This window comes from Erinaceus europaeus, chromosome 3 (genome assembly GCF_950295315.1).
Source record: "Erinaceus europaeus chromosome 3, mEriEur2.1, whole genome shotgun sequence".
Lineage (NCBI taxonomy): Eukaryota > Metazoa > Chordata > Mammalia > Eulipotyphla > Erinaceidae > Erinaceus > Erinaceus europaeus.
In genome coordinates this window covers 67,081,560-67,101,863 of record NC_080164.1, presented here as the reverse complement: position 1 = coordinate 67,101,863, position 20,304 = coordinate 67,081,560, and the positions used below count along the sequence as shown (strand labels likewise).

At 42.1% G+C, this 20,304-nt stretch overlaps 1 protein-coding gene across 1 annotated transcript; it reads left to right on the top strand.

The window, feature by feature from the left end:
* The first annotated feature begins 1,419 nt into the window (after positions 1 to 1,419).
* Positions 1,420 to 16,418, top strand: SPMIP9 (sperm microtubule inner protein 9). The gene is made up of 4 exons (XM_007533893.2): positions 1,420 to 1,693; positions 2,423 to 2,459; positions 3,685 to 3,777; positions 15,883 to 16,418. Exons 2-4 carry the CDS (start codon positions 2,433 to 2,435, stop codon positions 16,306 to 16,308), a joined length of 546 nt encoding a protein of 181 aa, XP_007533955.1. The 5' UTR covers positions 1,420 to 1,693; positions 2,423 to 2,432; the 3' UTR covers positions 16,309 to 16,418.
* Positions 16,419 to 20,304: the final 3,886 nt, after the last annotated feature.

Below are 20,304 nucleotides of genomic sequence, written 5' to 3'. Positions count from 1 at the left end.
AGGTCTGCAAGTGTCTGTCTTTCTCTCCCCCTCTTTGTCTTCCCCTCCTCTCGATTTCTCTCTGTCCTATCCAACAACAATGACAGCAATAACAACAACAGTAACAACAACAACTATAGACAAGGGCAACAAAAGGGAAAAAATAGCCTCCAGGAGCAGTGGATTCGTAGTGCAGGTACCAAGTGCCAGCGATAATCCTGGAGACAAAAAAAAAAAAAAATACATGGCAAGGCAGATGCACTATTTAGGTAAGCTATTTTGCTGGCTTTGTGGATTTTTTTTCTTCTTCTTTTCAATGTTTGTTTGATAGGACAGAGAGAAATTGAGAAGGGGAGACTGAGAGGGTGAGAGAGAGAGACACCTGCAGCACTGCTTCATTTGTTATGAAGCTTTCCCCCTGCAGTTCCAGACCAGGGGCTTAAACTGAGGCCCTTGCCATGATAATATGTGCACTTAGCTGAGTGCACCAATACCCGGTGTGAGCCCTCTAGGCATTTTTAAATAACATCCTCACCATTACCACACTTCTAAAATCAGATGCAGGGCTGGGGAGATTCATAATGGTTATGCAAAAGACTTTCATGTCTAAGGCTCTAAAGTCCCAGGTACTATCCCCAGAACCAGTATTAAGATATGAAATGGCTAACATATGGAGTCAATGATGCAAAGATGAGACTATATAAAGTCTGAGAATATCTTTTTCTAACTTCAATATCACTTTATTGAAGGAATACTGATCTATGAGATTATTGTCACAAGGGTACATTTCCACATTTCCTCAAGTATATTTAACTTTTTAAAAAAAATATTTTTATTTATTCATTAATGAGAAAGATAGGAGAAAGGGAAAGAACCAGACATCACTCTGGTACATGTGCTGCCAGGGATTGAACTCTGGACCTCCTGCTTGAGAGTCTAAAGCTTTAGCCACTACACCATCTCCTGGACCACTATATTTAACTTTTAAAAATGTATATATATTACCAGAGCACTGCTTAGATCTGGCCTATGGTGTGTTGGGGATTGAACCTGGGACTTTGGGGCCTCAAGTCTCTGCATAACCATTATGCTATCTACCCCCACCCTGTATTTAACTTTCTAAAGAAGACCAAACTATTTTCCCCAGTGGCTCTGCCACTTTATTTTCCCACCAATGATGTGCAAGTTTTCTCATTTTTCTACATCCTCGTCTGCACTGGGTTCTCCTTGGGATTCTAGCCATGCTTATGTGTGGGAAAGGGTAGGATTTTGACAGCTGGAGGAGGGACACAACAGCCTGCCAGGCAACAGAGAACTGGAAAGATGATGGTGTGAAGTAGGTCTGGTTACACACATTCTGATGTCATAGTCCACATGGGATTCTTTGTATTGTCCTCTCTTGGAAACAGACCAATGCTTTTAAGTATTGGAAAGCCCCTTTCTACAGGGTAACTTCTAAAGCTACCAGGGCTCCGATTGATTCAGATATCCTGGGACACCAGTGGCTTATTGTGAGAGACAGTGAGTCAGAGACAGGGATGCAAGTCACAATGACCCAGTCACAATGAGTCTGGTCAAACCAGTCTCCATCATGTAGATCAGGGTCATTTCAAAGACAGGTGGGGCAAGGGTACACACAGAAGGGCTCCCCATGAATCAGAGGCACTTGGAGTTGGAAGACCAAGAATAGCATTGTCCCTTGTCAGAAGAAGAGGTAGGTGCTATTTGCACTGAAGTTGCTGGCCCATAGCCTTTTGAGTGGAGTGGGACTCAGGACAGAGCTCTCTGGAAGGAACCAGAGCCAACTGAAATCACATACTGGAGACAGGGAGGGTTTAGTGTTGGGCAGTAAGGATCCCTCTTACAATTTCAGGGCCAAAGGGTTGAGGGAAAGGTTTGAGCTAGAGAGAGGTTGTTCAATCAGGAGGAACGCAGAACCTATCTCCTCCTAATTCTTCTAAATACCCTAGTCTGTGCTTTTGTATAGTCTCCAAATCTGAGGTTTGGACCTTGTTTTCTTTAAGCAGTTCAGCAGTTTGACCCTTCAAAGTGTTCATCTGAGCATGTTGACACAATTTGGTGTTAGTGACATCATATCAATGGCTCCAAATAGGTCATTTCTAACACAGAGATTGGCAAATGCAGAAACCGGAGCTTATTTGGCCCTCAAAAATGATGAATAAGTACTTGCTTACTGTCACACTCAGAATATCAGAAGTCTGATATTCTCAAGAGTCCTGACTCCTTCTGAGTCCTGCTCCAGTACTTTAGTCCCAGTGCCCCTGTTCACCAAACCACAGGTCCCCTATTCCTCCACCAATACCTGGATGGCTGAATTAGTATGTAGAATGAGGCAAAGACTGGGAGCCATCATACTTGATGGACACTGGGCAGTTCTCCTTCCTATGACAGAAGCAGAGCTAACCAACTTGTCTGTGTCTAGGTGTTCAGCCATGGCAAGAATTGTGTACCCCAGTCAGGTAAGTGCTGTGACTTTCTGTCCCTTGTGACCACCTCAGAGTTGGGTAGTTTTAGCAAGCAGCCCAGTAAGGAAAGGTGGACTCTGAAACGCTGGTTGTCATTCTGAATTGATGGTTTTTTTGTTTGTTTGCTAGTATTTTTATTTATTTTTAAATATTTACTCATTTATTATTGGACAGAGACAGAGATATTGAGAGGGGAGAGGGACAGAGCTAGGAAAAGAGACAGAGACACACCTGTAGCCCTGCTTCATCACTCATGAAGCTTTTCCCTACAGGTGGAGACCAGGGGCTTAAAACCAGGTCCTTGTACATTGTGCACTTAACCTGGTGCCCCACCCACCACCTGATTTCTGGTTTGTTTGTTTGTTTGTTTAATCTTTATTTATTTATTGGTTAGAGTCAGCCAGAAATTGAGAGGAAGAGGGAGATAGAGAGGGAGAGACAGAGAGACACCTGCAGACCTGCTTCACCACTTGTGAAGCTTTCCCCCTGCAGGTGGGGACCAGAGGCTTGAACCCGGGGTCCTTGCATGTTGTAACAAGTGCACTCAACCAGGTACACCACCACCCAGTCCCTGTTTGTTTAAGGAGGCAGAAGAGAGCTAGGATTTGCTGATTTCTGGAGGAAGCAGGGCAGGAGTGAGGCATGGGGCGTGGAGGAGGTGTGCCTAGATTTACTCAACATGTGCTTATTAGGCAAACACACTGTGCTAGGCTTTGAGGCTGCAAAGATTTCCAAGGTTAGGTCCTGATCCATCAACAGTGTTTCCTCAATTCAACTATAACACACCATGGTTAGCACTGTAACAAAAGATGTAAAAAGTATTGTGAAAGCAGAGCAGAAAGAGTTTAGTTTGGGGGATGTGGAGGATGAAAGGAAGCAAGAGTTGTTTGTTTGTTTGTTTGTTTTTTAAATGACACTGAGTTTTGGAGGATACCTAGGAGTATTCCATTTGATAGGAAGGCAATTAGTGTTTCCGGCACAAGATAAGATCACGGGTCAGGCATGTGTAAAGAGTGAAAAGAAGTGAAGTTGCAGTACTGAAAGCATGGAGGGGGGCAGAATGGTGGGGGAAGAAGTAAGCTGAGGTCAGGTCACCAAAAACTCTGAATGTCAAGTCAAGTGGGCCTTCTCCTCTAGGCAATGAGAAAATATTGGATGCTTGTACATGCAAAAACTGACAAAATAGGCTTTCTTCTTTTGCTTTGTCCCTTTACTATAGGCCCCTGTGGACTTAGATATTTATCAGAGCTCCTACATGGTTGACTACAAGCCCTACAGAAAGCACAAATACTCCAAGGTGACACCAGAAGAGGTGAGAAGTCTTTCACTTAGTCTTCTGTTCATTTGCTCACTGAAATCATCCTTGTTTCATTTGTATTGTGAGGTGAGGTATTCTGGGCACTTATTTAGAACAATACACAGTGGTAGGCAATTGAAGAGATTTATTTCAGTATTTATTGATTAAAAAGAGAGAGAAGAAAAGAGAAAGCTAGAGTATTAATCTGGCATATATGATGATGGAGATCAAATTTGGGATCTCGTGCTTGGGGGCCCAAGACCTTATCCACTGTGTCACTTCCCTAGTCACTGAAGAAATCTAAATCATGCATACAAAAGTATGTAAATTATATACATTTAAGGTTTAAGCAATGTTGCTAAGACAAGCAGCAATGTGCCCATCATTACAAATCAGCAAAAAACTTAGCACATTAGACTGGGGAGATAACGCCATCTGTTGTGCAACGGAATCTCATTCCTGAGAAACCAAAGGTACCAGGTTTAATCCCCAGCATCACCATAAACCATAGCTGAGCAATGCTCTTGTAAAAACAACAATCATAATAGTACTTTAAACCCTCATGTGTCCTTCTTCCTATCTCCAAATATATGACTGTTGTGAATTAGGAGTTGATCCTTGGAGTGTGTGTGTGTAGGTAGACTTCCTGCCTGCCTTTCTCTCTCAAAGGCATACCACTTTTATTTTATTTTATTTATAAAAACGCCGGGATAGCCTGAGGGTGCTTCTTCCTGAGCAAGTGCTCTCTGGGTTGGAGTGAACTCGACTGGAGACAACCTAAGCTGCTGCGTGGAAGAGGGATGAGGAACTCCTGCCAGGCTAGTGTCACAGGAGAGAGACTCTGGGACTCTCAGAGCCAAAAGGCAATTCCAAGTGTGTTTAATCAGAAGAGCAGCTGTTTTTATACTCGCCAAGTAGGGTGGAAACAGGATGTGATGTAGAGAGGGTGGAGCAAAAAGAAAGTGGTGGAAATCAGGGTGTGACTAGGAGAGGGGGCAGAGCAAAAAGAGAGTATGAACCAGTGGGGATTAAACCAATGCCCTACAGGCAGGGTGGTTCTTAGGTAACTGGTTATGTAAATAGACCGCAGAGTTAAGCAGGGGGAAGCTGGCATACTGCCCAACATAAAAAGGAAACTAACAAAACCATAGGATGAGAGGAGTACAACTTCATACAATTCCCACCACTAGAACTCTGTATCCCATACCCTCTCTTGATAGCTTTCCTATTGTTTAACCCTATGGGATTATGAACACAAGGTCATTATAGGATGCAGAAGGTGGAAGGTCTGGCTTCTGTAATTGCTGCCCCACTGAACATGGGTGTTTACAGGTTGATTCATACTCCCAGCCTGCCTCTCTCTTTCCCTAGTGGGGCAGGGTTCTGGGGCATCAGAGCTCCAGGACACATTGGTGGGGTTGTGTGTCCAGGGAAGTCTGTTTGGCATCATGTTAGCATCTGGAAGCTTGTGGCTGAAGAGAGAGAGTTAACACATAAAGCCAAACAAATTGTTGACTAATCATGAACCCAAAGGCTGGAAGAGTACATATGAAGAGTTGGGGGCAGGGGTCCTCCATTTTGTAGATAGCTAGTAGGCATATTTTAGTTGTATTCCAAAGGGCCTGTGGTTATACTAGTTGTTTTTTGTTTTGTTTGTTTGTTTTCCCTGAGCCTGAAATCTGATATGCAGGTGGATCAAAGACATCATTTGGGAAGATGATGTCATGGCTGGAAAAAGGACCAGAAAGCTGGATCAGGGAAAAGAGTAGCTCCCAAATATGATAAAGGTGAATAAATATTGTTGACTTTGAATCCCATCAGTTTAATGTGATCTGGGGCCCATATTCAGTTTAGGAGCCTATGTGACCTCTGTATCCCTGTAGATCTGAGCTCACATTCTGTGGTCATGAGTAGGAACGTTTCAAGCTGCCCCAATTTCAGGACCCATCTTCCTAAGGTGGAACATAGAGTATGTTGTCCAGCCTCCCTTTGGAAGATGGTACATTCTTTACATTGTTGATCCAAGTTGAGGGTTAGGTCCTACGGGGGCCCACAGAGAGGTCTGTTTCGTTGTTCCTGATAGAGATGACCAGTAACAATGGAGAGAGGGATTTATTTGAGGTCTAGGCCCATCATGTCTGTTTGCGAATCTCAGAATTCCCCGAATAGGTCCCCAGCTGATGGGGTGGCCTGATAGTGACTAAAGAGTTATCATTAAAGTATGCCAGTCTCTTGCCTTTATTCAGCTTTTGCAGTCCTTGCTTTGATATAAGGTTAGCTTTGGAGTGACTGAGGGAAGTGTAATAGGAAGTAGGTGAGGAGGGTATCTAAGTCTAAGTAGACACTATTTCATTATGAACTTTATATTGTCTCGGTGCACACTATTGTGTACTTTTGTTTTCAGGTACATATTTTGCCCTAATTTATTGATACATGTGAACATATGCCCTATCTCATGGGACCTGGTCTATTTCTATGTTTTGAACTTTGTTAGGAAGTGAATCACCTGAAATGGAATTAGAGAATCCTATGAAAGGAAAGGTCTCACCCGAGTAATAAGGGTGAAGGGTTGACATTTCATGCCTGAGGTCTCTGGACACAGTCTGAAGTGAAGCATACTGAGGTGGGACTCATTGTGTTGATTAGGTTGGGATCAGCAGATGCAATATCATTTGGTATGAATTGAGAGAAACATGCAGGAAAGTGAACCCCACCCTAGAGGTTCAAGGACTGAGAGAAATATAGGCTCTATAGAGGAAGCAGGACCCTGCTGTCTTAGGGTTTAAGAAGGCAGTAGATAGTTATTGCTATAAGCGCATTATTTGGCAATTGGGTTAACTTTGAAATATCCCTTTGTTAGGATTTGCTATATCATACACAACACCACCATAATTTATGTCCTTTGACATTATTTGTATATAGCTGTGCCACAATTGCTTTTGTTCTCCCTGGTCTAAGCTTTTTTTTTTTTTTTAATTTTTTTATTTTAAATTTCTTTATTGGGGAGTTAATGTTTTACATTCTACAGTAAATACAATAGTTTGTACGTGCATAACATTTTCAAGTTTTCCATATAACAGTACAACCCCAATATGTCCTCTGTCATCCCTTTTGGACCTGTATTCTTCTCTCCACCTACTCCCAGAGTCTTTTACTTTGGTGCAGTACCCCAATTCCCGTTCAGGTTCTACTTGTGCTTTCTCTTTTTTTTTTTTTTTTTTTTTTTATTTAAGAAAGGATTAATTAACAAAACCATAGGGTAGGAGGGGTACAACTCCACACAATTCCCACCGCCCAATCTCCATATCCCACCCCCTCCCCCGATAGCTTTCCCATTCTCTATCCCTCTGGGAGCATGGACCCAGGGTCATTGAGGGTTGCAGAAGGTAGAAGGTCTGGCTTCTGTAATTGCTTCCTCGCTGAACATGGGCGTTGACTGGTCGGTCCATACTCCCAGTCTGCCTCTCTCTTTCCCTAGTAGGATGGGTCTCTGGGGAAGCTGAGCTCCAGGACACATTGGTGGTGTCTTCAATCCAGGGAAGTCTGGCCGGCATCCTGATGACACCTGGAACCTGGTGACTGAAAAGAGAGTTAACATACAAAGCCAAACAAATTGTTGAGCAATCATGGACCCAAAGCTTGGAAAAGTGGAGAGGTAGTATTAGGGAGGTACTCACTGCAAACTCTAGTATACTTCTGCTTTCTTACTTTGGTGCCATACTCCAAACTCAGTCAATTTCTGCTTTGCGTTTCTACTTCTTTTTTTTTTTTTACATGCATAACATTCCCCAGATTCCCATTTAGCAATACAACCCCCACTATTTCATTCATCATTTTTTATGGACCTGTATTCTCCCCAGCCACCCACCCACCCCAGAGTCTTTTACTTTGGTGTAATACTCCAATTCCATTTCAGGTTCGATTTGTGCTTTCTCTTCTGATCTTGTTTTTCAGCTTCTGCCTGAGAATGAGATCATCCCATACTCATCCTTCTGTTTCTGACTTGTTTCATTTAATATGATTTTTTTCAAGGTCCATCCAAGATGGCCTGAAAACACTAAAGTCACCATTTTTAATAGCTGAGTAGTATTCTATTGTGTATATATACCACAACTTGCTCAGCCACTCATCTGTTGTTGGACACCTGGGTTGCTTCCAGGTTTTGGCTGTTACAGATTGTGCTACTAAGATCATAGGTATACACAGATCTTTTTGGATGGGTGTGTTGGGTTCCTTAGGATATATCCCTAGGAGAGGAATGACAGGATCATAGGGTAGGTCCATGTCTAGCCTTCTGAGAATTCTCCAGACTGTTTTCCACAGAGGCTGGACCAATTTACATTCCCAACAGCAGTGAAGGAGGGTTCCTTTGATACTACAACCTCTCCAGCATTTGTTGCTGCTACTTTTTCTGATGTATGACATTCTCACTCCACAGGAATGAAGTGGTATCTCACTGTTGTCTTTATTTGCATTTCTCTGACAACTAAAGACTTGGAGCATTTTTTCATGTGTTTCTCGGCCTTTGGGATTTCTTCTGTGGTGGATATTCTATCCATGTCCTCGTCCCAGTTTTGGATGGGGTCATTTGTCTTCTTGTTGAGTTTGGCAAGCTCTTTATATATTTTGCTTATTAGCCTCTTGTCTGATGTATGGCATGTAAAGATCTTCTCCCATTCTATGAGGGGGTCTCTTGGTTTGGGTAGTGGTTTCTTTTGCTGTGCTTTTTAATTTGATATAGTCCCATAGGTTTATACTTGCTTTAGTCTTCTTTGTAATTGGATTTGTTTCATTGAAGATGTCTTTAAAATTTATGTGGATAAGAGTTCTGCCAATATTTTCCTCTAAGTATCTGATAGTTTCTGGTCTAACATCCAAGTCCTTGATCCACTTGGAATTTACTTTTGTATTTGGTGAAATATAGTGGTTCAGTGGTCTGGGAAGTGGCACAGTGGGTGGAGCATTAGACTCTCAAGCATGAGGTCCTGAGTTCTATCCCTAGCGGCACATGTGCCAGAGTGATGTCTGGTTCTCTCTGTCTCTCTCTCTCTTTCTCTCTCTCTCTCTCTCCCTCTCTCTCTCTTTTTGTCTTTCTCATAAATAAATAAAATCTTTATAAAAAAGAGAGAGAGAAATATAGTGGTTCACTTTCATTCTTCTGCATGATTAAACCCATTTTTTCCAACACCATTTGTTGAAGAGACTCTGCTTTCCCCATTTAGTAGTCTGGGCACCTTTGTCAAAGATTAAAGGTGCATAGGTGTGGGGGCTTACTTCTGGGCTCTCAATCCTATTTCACTTGTCAGTGTGTCTATTCATGTTCCAGTACCAAGCAGTTTTGATGACAATGGCCCTATAATACAATTTGAGATCTGAGAGTGTGATGTCTCCAGTTCTCTTCTTTCTTCTCAAGATTGTTTTGGCAATTCTAGGTCTTTTCTGGTTCCAGATAAACATTTGTAGCATTTGTTCTATTCTCCTAAAAATGTGATTGGGATCTTGATGGGGATATAATTAAATTTGTATATAGCTCTGGGTGGTATATTCATTTTGATGTTGTTAATTCTTCCAACCCATGAACATGGACTATCTTTACACTTCTTTGTGTCTTTTTCAATTTCCTTGAGCAGTGACTCATAATTTTCAATATACAAGTCCTTCACTTCTTTGGTTATGGTTATTCATAAATATTTTATTGTTTTTGTTGCTATAGTAAAAGGAATTGATTTCTGGATTTCATCTCCTTCTAACTTAGTGTTTGCATAGAGGAATGCCACTGACTTTTGAATGTTAATTTTGTAGCCTGACACATTACTGTCTTGCCTGATACTTTCTTAAAGCTTCTTGCTGGATTCCTTAGGTTTTTCTATGTATACTATCATGTCATCTGAAAATAGGGAGAGTTTGACTTCTCTTCCAATCTGTATGCCTTTAATTCCTTGCTCCTGCCTGATTGCTATGGCAAGAACTTCTAACACTATGTTGAATAGTAATGGTGAGAGTGGGCATCCCTGTCTAGTACCTGATCTGAGTGGAAATGCTTCCAGTTTTTCACCACTGAGTATGATGTTGGCTGTAGGTTTGCTATATATAGACTCCACTATATCCAGGAAATTTCCACCTATTCCCATTTTTTGTAGTGTTTTGAACATAAAGGGATGTTGTATTATGTCAAAGCTTTCTCTACTTCTAATTGATATGACCATGTGGTTTTTGGTCTTGCTTTTGTTGATGTGGTGGATCACGTTGATTGATTTATGTATATTAAACCAACCTTGCATGCCTGGGATAAACCCCACTTGGTCATGATGAACAATCTTTTTAATATACTGCTGTATGCGGTTGACTCGAAATTTGTTCAATATTTTAGCATCTATGTTCATCAGAGATATTGGTCTGTAGTTTTCTTTTTTGGTTGTGTCCCTGTCTGCTTTTGGTATCAGAGTGATGTGGCTTCATAGAAGCTGGAAGGGAGTATTCCAGTGTCTTCAATCTTCTGGAAGACTTTTAAAAGTAGAGGTATTAACTCTTTTTTTCTTTTTAAGAATTTATTTATTTATTCATGAGAAAGATAAGAGGAGAGAGAGAACCAGCCATCACTCTGGTACATGTCCTGCCAGGGATCAAACTCAGGACCTCATGCTTGACATTCTAGTGCCTTAGCCACTGTGCCACCTCCTGGACCACAGGTATTAACTCTTCCTTAAAGGTTTTGTACAATTCATTTGTAAAACCATCTGGTCCAGGACTTTTATTCTTGGGAATGTTTTTTTTTTTTAATTTCTTTATTTCGGTATTAATGTTTTACATTCGACAGTAAATACAATAATTTGTACATGCATAACATTTCCCAGTTTCTTGGAAAGGTTTCTGATAACTGTTTGAATTTTGTTGGCTGTGATGGGCCTGTTCATATTATCTAGTTCCTCTTTATTTAATTTTGGAAGTTCGTAGGTATCTAGGAAATCATCCATTTCTTCCAGATTCTCTAGCTTGGTGGCATACAGTCATTCATAGGAGCTTTGCATGATATGTTGAATTTCTGTACTATGTTGTAATATCTCCTCTCTCATTCATGATCTGATTTATTTGGGTCTTTTTCCCTTTTCTTTTTTGTGAGTCTGGCTAAAGGTTTGTTGATTTTGTCGACTCTTTTGAAGAACCAACATTTACTTTTGTTGATCTTTTGCATGGTTTTCTTATTTTCAATGTTATTGATTTCTGCCCTAACTTTAGTTATTTCTCTCCTTATGGTTGATTTAGAGTTCCTTTGTTCTTCTTCTGGGTCTTTAAGATGTCCTATCATGTTGTTTATTTGTGCTTTTTCTTGTTTCCTAGTATGTGCTTGGACGACTGTGAATTTCCCTCTCAGTACTGCCTTACCTGTGTCCCAAATATTTTGATGGCTTGTGTCTTCATTTTCATTGAACTCTCAAAACATTTTTATTTCTTCCTTGATTTCCTCTTTGACCCAGTAGTTGTTAAGTAGTGTACTGTTGAGCTTTACATTTTGGGACTATTACTAATCTTTTGTTGGTTGTTAAGTGTTAGTTTAATTCCACTGTGGTATGAGAAGATGCTTGGGATGATTTCAACGCTCTTGAATTTTCTGATGCTATCTTTGTGACCTAACATATGGTCTATCCTTGAGAATGACCCATGTGGACTTGAGTAGAATATGTATTCCAGTTTCTTGGAGTGAATGACTCTGAAAATGTCCAATAGTTCTAGTTTATCTATCTCTTCATTTAGCTCCCTCATGTCTTTATTGATTTTCTGCCTGGATGATCTGTCAAGTGAGAGAGTAGGGTTTTGAAGTCCCCTACTATGACTGTGTTGCTATTAATATATTGCTGTAGCTCTTTCAGTAGATGTTTGATGCATTTAGATGGCTTCTCATTGAGTGCATAGATGTTGATAATTGTTAAGTTCTGTTGACTAACTGATCCTCTGAGCACTAAGTAGTGCCCAATCCTATGTTTTTTAATTTTATTTATTTTAAAGTCTATCTTGTCAGATATGCGAATAGCTGTTCCTGCTCTTTTTTGTGGGCCACTGGCTTGTATGATAGTTTTCCATGCTTTCACTTTGAGTCTGTGTTTGTCTTGTTGAGTTAGGTGGATTTCCTGTACACAGCATATTGTTGGGTTGTGTTTTCTGATACATCTTCCTACTCTGTGCCTTTTAATAGGTGAATTCAGGCCATTGACATGTATTGATATCAAAGATTGAAGATATTTTAACTCCATTCTTGTAGAGTTTTAGAGTGTTCTGGTACATGGCATATTTATGGTGGTCTGACTGTTTATAGGAGATCTTTCAGAACTTCTTTAAGGGCAGGTCTGGTGATAGTTGATTCTTTCAGCTTTTGCTTGTCTGAGAAGCTTTTGATGCCTCCATGTAGTCTGAATGATAGTCTAGCAGGATACAGTAGTCTTGATTGAAAGCCTTTCTCATTGAGCATTCAATAGATATCTTGCTGTTCTCTTCTGGCCTGTAGTGTTTGTGTGGAGAAGTCTGCTGCCAATCTTATGGATTTTCCTCTGTAGGTGACTCTTTGTTTTTCTCTTGCAGCCTTCAGGATCCTTTCTTTATCCTTATTCCTTTCCATTCTAAATAGGATGTGTCTTGGTGCCTTTAAGTCTGGGTTAATTCTGTTTGGGACCCTCTGGGCTTCTTGAACCTTTATGTCTTTGATGTTGTCTAGACTAGAGAAGTTCTCAGCTATTATGTCCTGAAGAATGCTTGTCAGGCTGAGCTTCATTGATGGGAGACAGACGACCCAGGATTCATGGCTGGGTTGTATGCAGTATCTCTTTATTCATGCAGGACACAGCACAATCTAAGCCGAGCTAAGCTAAAACTAAACTAAAACGAACAATGTTGTCTTTATATATACTTCCCAAGTAGGGTGTGAACAGGATGTGACATAGAGAGGGTGGAGAGAAAAGTGACTGGTGAAAATCAGAGTGTGACAAGGAGAGGGGGCAGAACAAAAACATATCATGAACCAGTGGGGATTGAACCAATGCCCTGGAGGGAGGGTGGTGCTTGTTAACAGCGGTTATGTAAATAGAATGAAGTGTTTATGTAAATAGAATAGTGTTAAGCAGGGGGAATTTAAACCAAATGAAACAGAAGGGGTTTTTAAAAGTGTACCAACAAATGCTTTCTTCCCCTATCCTCTCTTCCTCTGGTCAGCCAATGATGCATATATTATTTATTTTGAAGTCATCCCATTTGTCTCTGTTGTTGTTTTCAGTATCTCTTAATCTCTTTGAGATCTCTACTTCTTTTTTAGTTGTCTCTAATTTGTCCTCGATATTGCTAATTCTTTCTTCAGCATCATTTATCTTTTTTAAACATTTTATTTATTTATTAATGAGAAACATAGGAGGAGAGAAAAAGAGAAAGAGCCAGACATCACTCTGGTACATGTGCTGCCAGGGCCTCATGCTTGAGAGTCTGATGCTTTATCCACTGATCCACCTCCTGGACTACCAGCCTCATTTATTCTATTCTCTCTCTCCCCCTCTACTGTTTTCTGGGGTTCATCTATTTTGTTACCCTGTTCTGATAATGTTTTAGCTTGTCAGCTAGTTGTGTTCTTAGCTCAGCTATTTCAGCTTTCAGCTCTCTAATAACCTTGAGATAATTAGTATTTACTTCCAGGGTCTCATTTGTTGTTTCTGCATTGCTGATGACAATTCTTTCAAACTCTTTACTCACTCCTGTGATTACTTCCTTAACTAGTGTTTGGATGTTGACCTCATTATTTTGTGTTTCAAGCTTTGGGGGGATTTTAGCTGGACTCTTGTCCTGGTTCATTACTCCAATATTTCTTCTTGTTGGTTTAACTGTTCTATATAGTATGCTATGAGGTCCCTCTCTTACTACTTTTCAAATTACTGATGACTTTTGCCTGGATTGACTTGTGTCTAAGTAAGGCACTTAAAGGGTTCACAGTTGTGGAAATTGACATTTGTTTCAATATTATTTTAATCCCTGAGTTGGAGCACAATGGTTTAAAAGCCTTTTTTTTTTTCCCTGTAGGCTATAGGAGCCTGAGGGCTTTTAATCTAAAAGTAGGCTTTTTAGCTTAATCCCTCACTCAGGTAATTTGGTGGGTTCCTCAAGTCATTCAAGTCCTGCCTTGTTGTGGTCCCAGATGATCTCCTTTGGTTCCTAATTGACCTGGAAGAGGAGAGGAGAGAAACGCAGCTGCTGCTTCTCTGTAGCCCTGCCTCCGTAGCCCTGTATCCCTGGTCTAAGCTTTTTTTTTTTTTAATATTTATTTTATTTATTTATTCCCTTTTGTTGCCCTTGTTGTTTTATTGTTGTAGTTATTATTGTTGTTGTCGTTGTTGGATAGGACAGAGAGAAATGAAGAGAGGAGGGGAAGACATAGAGGAGGAGAGAAAGATAGACACCTGCAGACCTGCTTCACCGCCTGTGAAGCGACTCCCCTGCAGGTGGGGAGCCGGGGTTCGAACCGGGATCCTTATGCTGGTCCTTGTGCTTTGCGCCACCTGCGCTTAACCCGCTGCGCTACAGCCCGACTCCCCTGGTCTAAGCTTTTAAGAGAGTCAACATATCAAAGACTCAGCCTATGGTCTGTGCATTAAAAATTTGAGACATTCAATTTTCCCCTCCCATATTAATTAGTGATTTATATGCCTATAAATTAATAGGAGTGTACATAAACACCATTCCCACCACCAAAAGACTGTGTCCCATCCCATCCTCCACTCCTCTGACCCCCTCTCCCCCCTCCCTGTGAAGCCGATCATCCACCCTCTAACCTCATCCCAGGGTTTTTACTTTGGTGCACTACTCCAGATATACCATCATTTTTAAGCTTTCTTCCTAAGTCTTCATTCTTTTATCTTTTTCCTTTCCTTTACCCGTCTTAGAACTCGACTTTTTCTTATTTCCTAAGATCAAACTGGTGCTCCATCTTTAGGAGGTGCCTTTTCTAAATTCTTAATTTTTTAGATAATAATAATTTTAGCAACACAATTTGTTATAGCCAAAACCAAGAAGCAACCACTGCTTCTTGGGTGTCCAACAACAGATGAGTGGCTGAGCAAATTGTGGTCTATATACAAAATGGAATACTACTCAGCTGTTAAAAATGGTGACTTCACCAGTTTCAGCCCATCTTGGATGGAGCTTAAAGAAATCATGTTAAGTGAAATAAGTCAGAAACAGAAGGATGAGTATGGGATGATCTCACTCTCAGGCAGAAGCTGAAAAACAAGATCAGAAGAGAAAACACTAAGCAGAACCTGAACTGGAGTTGGTGTGTTGCACCAAAGTATAAGACTTTGGAGTGGGTGAGAGGGAGAGTTCAGGTCCTGGAATAGGATGACAGAGGACCTTGTGGGGATTGAATTGTTATGTGGACAACTGGAAAATGTTATGCATGTACAAACTATTGTATTTACTGCTGACTGTAAAACATTAATCCCCCAGTAAAGAAATAATTTTTAAAAATATAATAATAATTTTATCCGTGTCCTGTGAGATAGCTCACTCAGTAGATTTTACCCAGTAGTTTATGTACCTCTAATCACATCATTTTTTAAATATTTATTTTCCCTGTTGTTGCCCTTGTTTTTTATTCTTGTTGTAGTTACTACTGTTGTTGTTATTGATGTCGTTGTTGTTAGGACAGAGAGAAATGGAGAGAGGAGGGGAAGACAGAGGGGGGAGAGAAAGACAGACACCTGCAGACCTGCTTCACCACCTGTGAAGTGACACCCCTGCAGGTGGGGAGCCGGGGGCTCGAACTGGGATTCTTATGCTGGTCTTTGCGCTTAACCTGCTGTGCTACTGCCGGACTCAGTCAAATAGTCTAGATTTGCCTTTTTTTTTTTTTTTTTTTACCTTGGTAGTGAGGATTGAACCTGTGACATTTTGCGCTTCAAGATTGAAAGCCTCTCTACATAACTGTTACGCTATCTTCCCAGCCTTATCACATACTAAATCATATTCTTTACCCTGTGCTGTGACTTTTATGTTTTGTTGCATGTGATGGCACTCAGCTATCTCCTCCTGGGAAGCTATGCTGTCTTTACCTCTCACAACTTTCTAATCCTGTGTGACTTGTTTCCACAGCAAAAGAAACTGGAGGCCCAACTTCGTAACAAGGAATTTCAGCGGCCCAGCCCCAGCCCCTACCCCAAGCTAGGGGACGGCTACTCTGCCTTCAAAAGGGTCCACATGACTGCCAAGGACCTGGGCTTGCCCGGCTTCTTCCCATCTCAGGCCCGCACCCCTGCAACAGAGGCCAAGGGCAGAAGCTTCACCAGCACCTGTCCTTCCATACACCCGGTCTCCCTAGCTTTGCACCTGGCACACAGGAACCAGAACCCGGTCCACCAAGTCGCCGACTTCCCATGCCTCCTGGAGCCCTCACGCCAGCCTGCTCCAGAGGAGGGCAAAGGCTACCTGCTGCTGCCTGGCTGCTTCTGTCCTCACCGCCACAAGGACAAGTTCCCAGTCCTGTATCGGTGGGGCCCTCTGATGCCGTTTTACCAGTAGGTGGGTGAAGAGTGCCATCCAAAGGCTCTATGGGGGTCCTTCCAGCTCATAAGAAGTAGAGGACAGAGAGGACAGTTGAAAATAAAACCTTGAGAGATGTTCCACCAGCACCAGGAACTGTAGTACTTGTTCTCCCTACTCCATGAACTACCCTGAAGGCACAGCAAACCCATTCTCTCCCCTCAACTCCCTCCCAACATGTACCACCACCACCACTACAAGCCGGTGTTGTGGAGGGACTGAATTTTTAATTTTTCACAAATTAAGGAAAGAGAGAGGGGTAATGGTTCTTCTTCTTCTACCATTTGCCCTTCTTCCGTAGCCAGGCAACAGCGTCAGGTTGAGCCTGATGTAAAGTTTCAAGACCTCCTTTGAATCTGGAGAGGTGGCAGTCGTTGACTATGTGGGTCATAGTCTGTCTGTAGCCGCAGGGGCAGTTCGGGTCGTCTCTAGCGGCGCACCGGCCATGGCCTGTTCGGTAGCGATTGAGGAGGGCCCAATCATAACGTGCTAGGTCAAAGCCGGGTTGACGCTTGCAGGGGTCTGTGATGAGGTGTTTGTTCTTTACCTCAGCTGACTGCCAACTCTGTTTCCAAGAGACTGGAACAGAGAAGGGTAATCTTAGGGGTAATGGTTAAGCAAACAGACTCTCTTGCCTGATGCTCCCAGGTCCCAGATTCAGTTCCCTTGAATAATTTTCCTATTTATTAATAAAAGAGATACAGAGAGAAAGACCTGCTTGCCTCTGGTTTATGTTGGTGCTGGGGCTAGAACTTGAGACCTCAGAGCCTCTGGCATGAAAGTCTTTTGCATGTCCATTATGCTGTCTCCCCAGCCTTCCTCCTCCACTTCTTCTTCCTTTTCCTTCTCCCCTCTCCCTTTCTCCTCCCCCTCTATCTTCTCTCCCTCAGTCCCTCCTCCTTTTCCTTATTTTATTTTTGCCAAAGCAATCACACAAAAAATTAATAAAAATTTTTTAAAAATTTTAAATGAGGATGATTACACTAACAAGGTACACAATATAGTGTATATGTGTGCACTTTAAACTTTATTTTAATTTTCTATTGTCTTTTTTATTTGATAGAGACAGCCAGAAATTGAGAGGGAGGGAGAGATAGAGACGGAGAGAGACAGGGAGACACCCACAGCCCTACCTCACCACTTGTGAAGCTTTCCCCCTGCAAGTAGGGACTGGGGACTTGAACCTAGGTTGTTGTTAAAATTTCATTGGGCTCTAGCCAGCCGGGCTAGCTTCACGGGCGGGTAACAGAGACGCGGAGACAACGGCTGGGCAGGGAAGCTGTATTTCTTTATTCAGGAACAACAATTCATAAACTAAACCAAACTAATCACCAAACAGAACTCTGCTGTCTCTTTGCTGCGGCGCATGCACTCTCCTGAACTCTGGAACTCAGGAACCCTCTAACTCTTCAACTCTCCAACTGTGGAACTCTCCAACTCTCGAACTCTGGCGGGGTTCCTTCTGGGCGGGCCCAAGCAGGCCCGTGAAACTAACTGGACTGATCTAATTCTCTTGGCGGGGGAGAACTACCCAATGTAAAGCATACAACACTAGGTCCTTGTGCATTGTAACATATGCACTCAACCAGGTGTGCCACCACCCGGCCCCTGCACTTTAAGCTTTTAAAACTATGTCTCACGTTTTTTAATATAAGGAGTGTCCTGACACCTGTTTGCTTTACATGTTCAGTGATGTGCTGTTTCCCCGCCCCCACTCTCATGATAACCTGAAGGGAGACTTCTGTAATTCCTGGGTCTGAGTGGGGCCTCGAGAAGAGACTGCAGAAACCAGGCCGGGCAGCTCTGAAATAAGCCTAAGGAACCACCTTTACATATGTATATTCTTCACAGTTCACAAAATAGTCACAGATGGTATTACCCTCCCTTAAGTTTCAGTTCATCTCTTAGGAATTCTTAGTCCCATTTCACAGAGCAGATAAAGAAAGTGGTAAGTGCTGATGCCTCAGCTCCACGCAGACTGGATGGAAGTTGCCAAGCCTGCATTTCCATGCACTTCACCTGGACACAGAGTCATTGTGTTCTGTGGTTCACAGCAGAGGAGGCAATATTTATTTATTTATTTATTCCTCTTTTAAAATTTTTTTTCCACTTTTTAAACTTTTTCCTTTTTGTTGCCTTTTTTTTTTAAATAGTTGTTGTGATTATTTTTATTGTTGTTACTGATGTTGTTGTTGGATAGGATAGAGAGAAATGGAGAGAGGAAGGAAAGACAGAGAGGGGGAGAGAAAGTAAGAAACCTGCAGACCTGCTTCACTGCTTGTGAAGTGACCCCCTGTAGGTGGGTCGCCAGAGGCTCAAACCCAGATCCTTTCACTGGTCCTTGCACTTTACACCATGTGTGCTTAACCCACTGTGCTACTGCCTGACCCCCCCTTTTTAAAATTTTTATTTATTAAAAGGAAACTCTGACAAAAACCATAGGTTAAGAGGGGCACAACTCCACACAATTCCCACCACCAGAATTTCATATCCCATCCCCTCCCCTGATAGCTTTCCTATTCTTTAACCCTCTGGGAGTATGGACCCAGGGCCATTATGGGGTGCAGAAGGTGGTAGGTCTGGCTTCTGTAACCACATCCCCGCTGAACATGGGTGTTGACAGGTCAAGCCATACTCCCAGCCTGTCTTTCTCTTTCCCTAGTGGGGCAGGGCTCTGGGGAAGTGGGGCTCCAGGACACATTGGTGGGGTTGTGTATCCAGGGAAGTCCGGTTGGCATCATGTTAGCATCTGGAACCTAGTGGCATATAAAGTCAAACAAATTGTTGACTAATCCTGAATCTACAGGCTGGAATAGTTCAGATGAAGAGTTGGGAGTCTCCATTTTGTAGATAGTAGGCCTATTTAAAAAAAAAAATATATATATATATATATTTATTTATTTATTCCCTTTTCTTGCCCTTGTTGTTTTTTATTGTTGTAGTTATTACTGTTATTGTTATTGATGTCATCATTGTTGGATAGGACAGAGAGAAATGGAAAGAGGAGGGGAAGACAGAGAGGGGGAGAGAAAGACAGACACCTGCAGACCTTCACCGCCTGTGAAGCAACTCCCCTGCAGGTGGGGAGCCAGGGGCTCAAAGTTGGATCCTTACGCAGGTCCTTGCACTTTGCGTCACCTGCGCTTAACCCACTGTGCTACAGCCCAACTCCCAGTAGGCCTATTTTAGTTCTATTCAAAGGGCCCATGACAATATTAATATTTTTTTCTTCTGAGCCTGACATCTGATGTGCAGGTGGATCCAAGTTATTGTCTGGGGAGATGATGTCATGGCGGCAAAAAGGACCAGAAAGCTGGATCAGGGAAGAGAGTAGCTCTCCAATATGGAAATAGTGTATAAATATTGTTGACTGTGAACCCCATCGATTTGATCTAACCTGGGCCTATAATTAGCTAAGGAGCCTGTGTCGTGACCTGTGCATCTCTATGGTCATGAGTAGGTACATTCTGTGGTCATGAGTAGGTACATTCCAAGCTGCATTTCTTAAGGTCCCGGACAGACAGCACTGCTTCTCTGCTGGATAGAGGTGTGGGGCTAGATTAGACTATGCACAGGTGGAGAGACTGCAAGGTGGACTAACTGAGCTATATGTCAGACTGCAACCACTGGAGGCTGGCTGGTGGCACACCCAGTTGAGCACATTGTTGCCATGCACAAGGACCTGGGTTCAAACCCCAGCCCCTACCTGAAGGGAGGAAGCCTCACAAGTGGTGAAGTAGTGCTGCAGATGTCTCTTTCCCCCTCTCTAGCTCTCCTTTTCATCTGTTTTGTCTCTAATAAAATATATAAAAATATAACCAGTGCACTAAGTGCCAACATTAACCCTGGTGGCAAAAGTAAATAAATAACAAATATTAAATAAATAGGGAAAAAAAAACATTAATTTAAAAATATATATATACCATGAACATGGGCTATGTAGAGTAATCTAACGGAGACAGAAAGTAGAAGATA

Excerpts from the sequence above, each read along its gene's own strand:
- SPMIP9 (XM_007533893.2), top strand. The coding sequence starts at position 2,433 with ATGGCAAGAATTGTGTACCCCAGTCAG. Across the intron at positions 2,460-3,684 it reads GAATTGTGTACCCCAGTCAG|GCCCCTGTGGACTTAGATAT; the intron begins GTAAGTGCTGTG and ends CCTTTACTATAG. Across the intron at positions 3,778-15,882 it reads CCAAGGTGACACCAGAAGAG|CAAAAGAAACTGGAGGCCCA; the intron begins GTGAGAAGTCTT and ends TTGTTTCCACAG.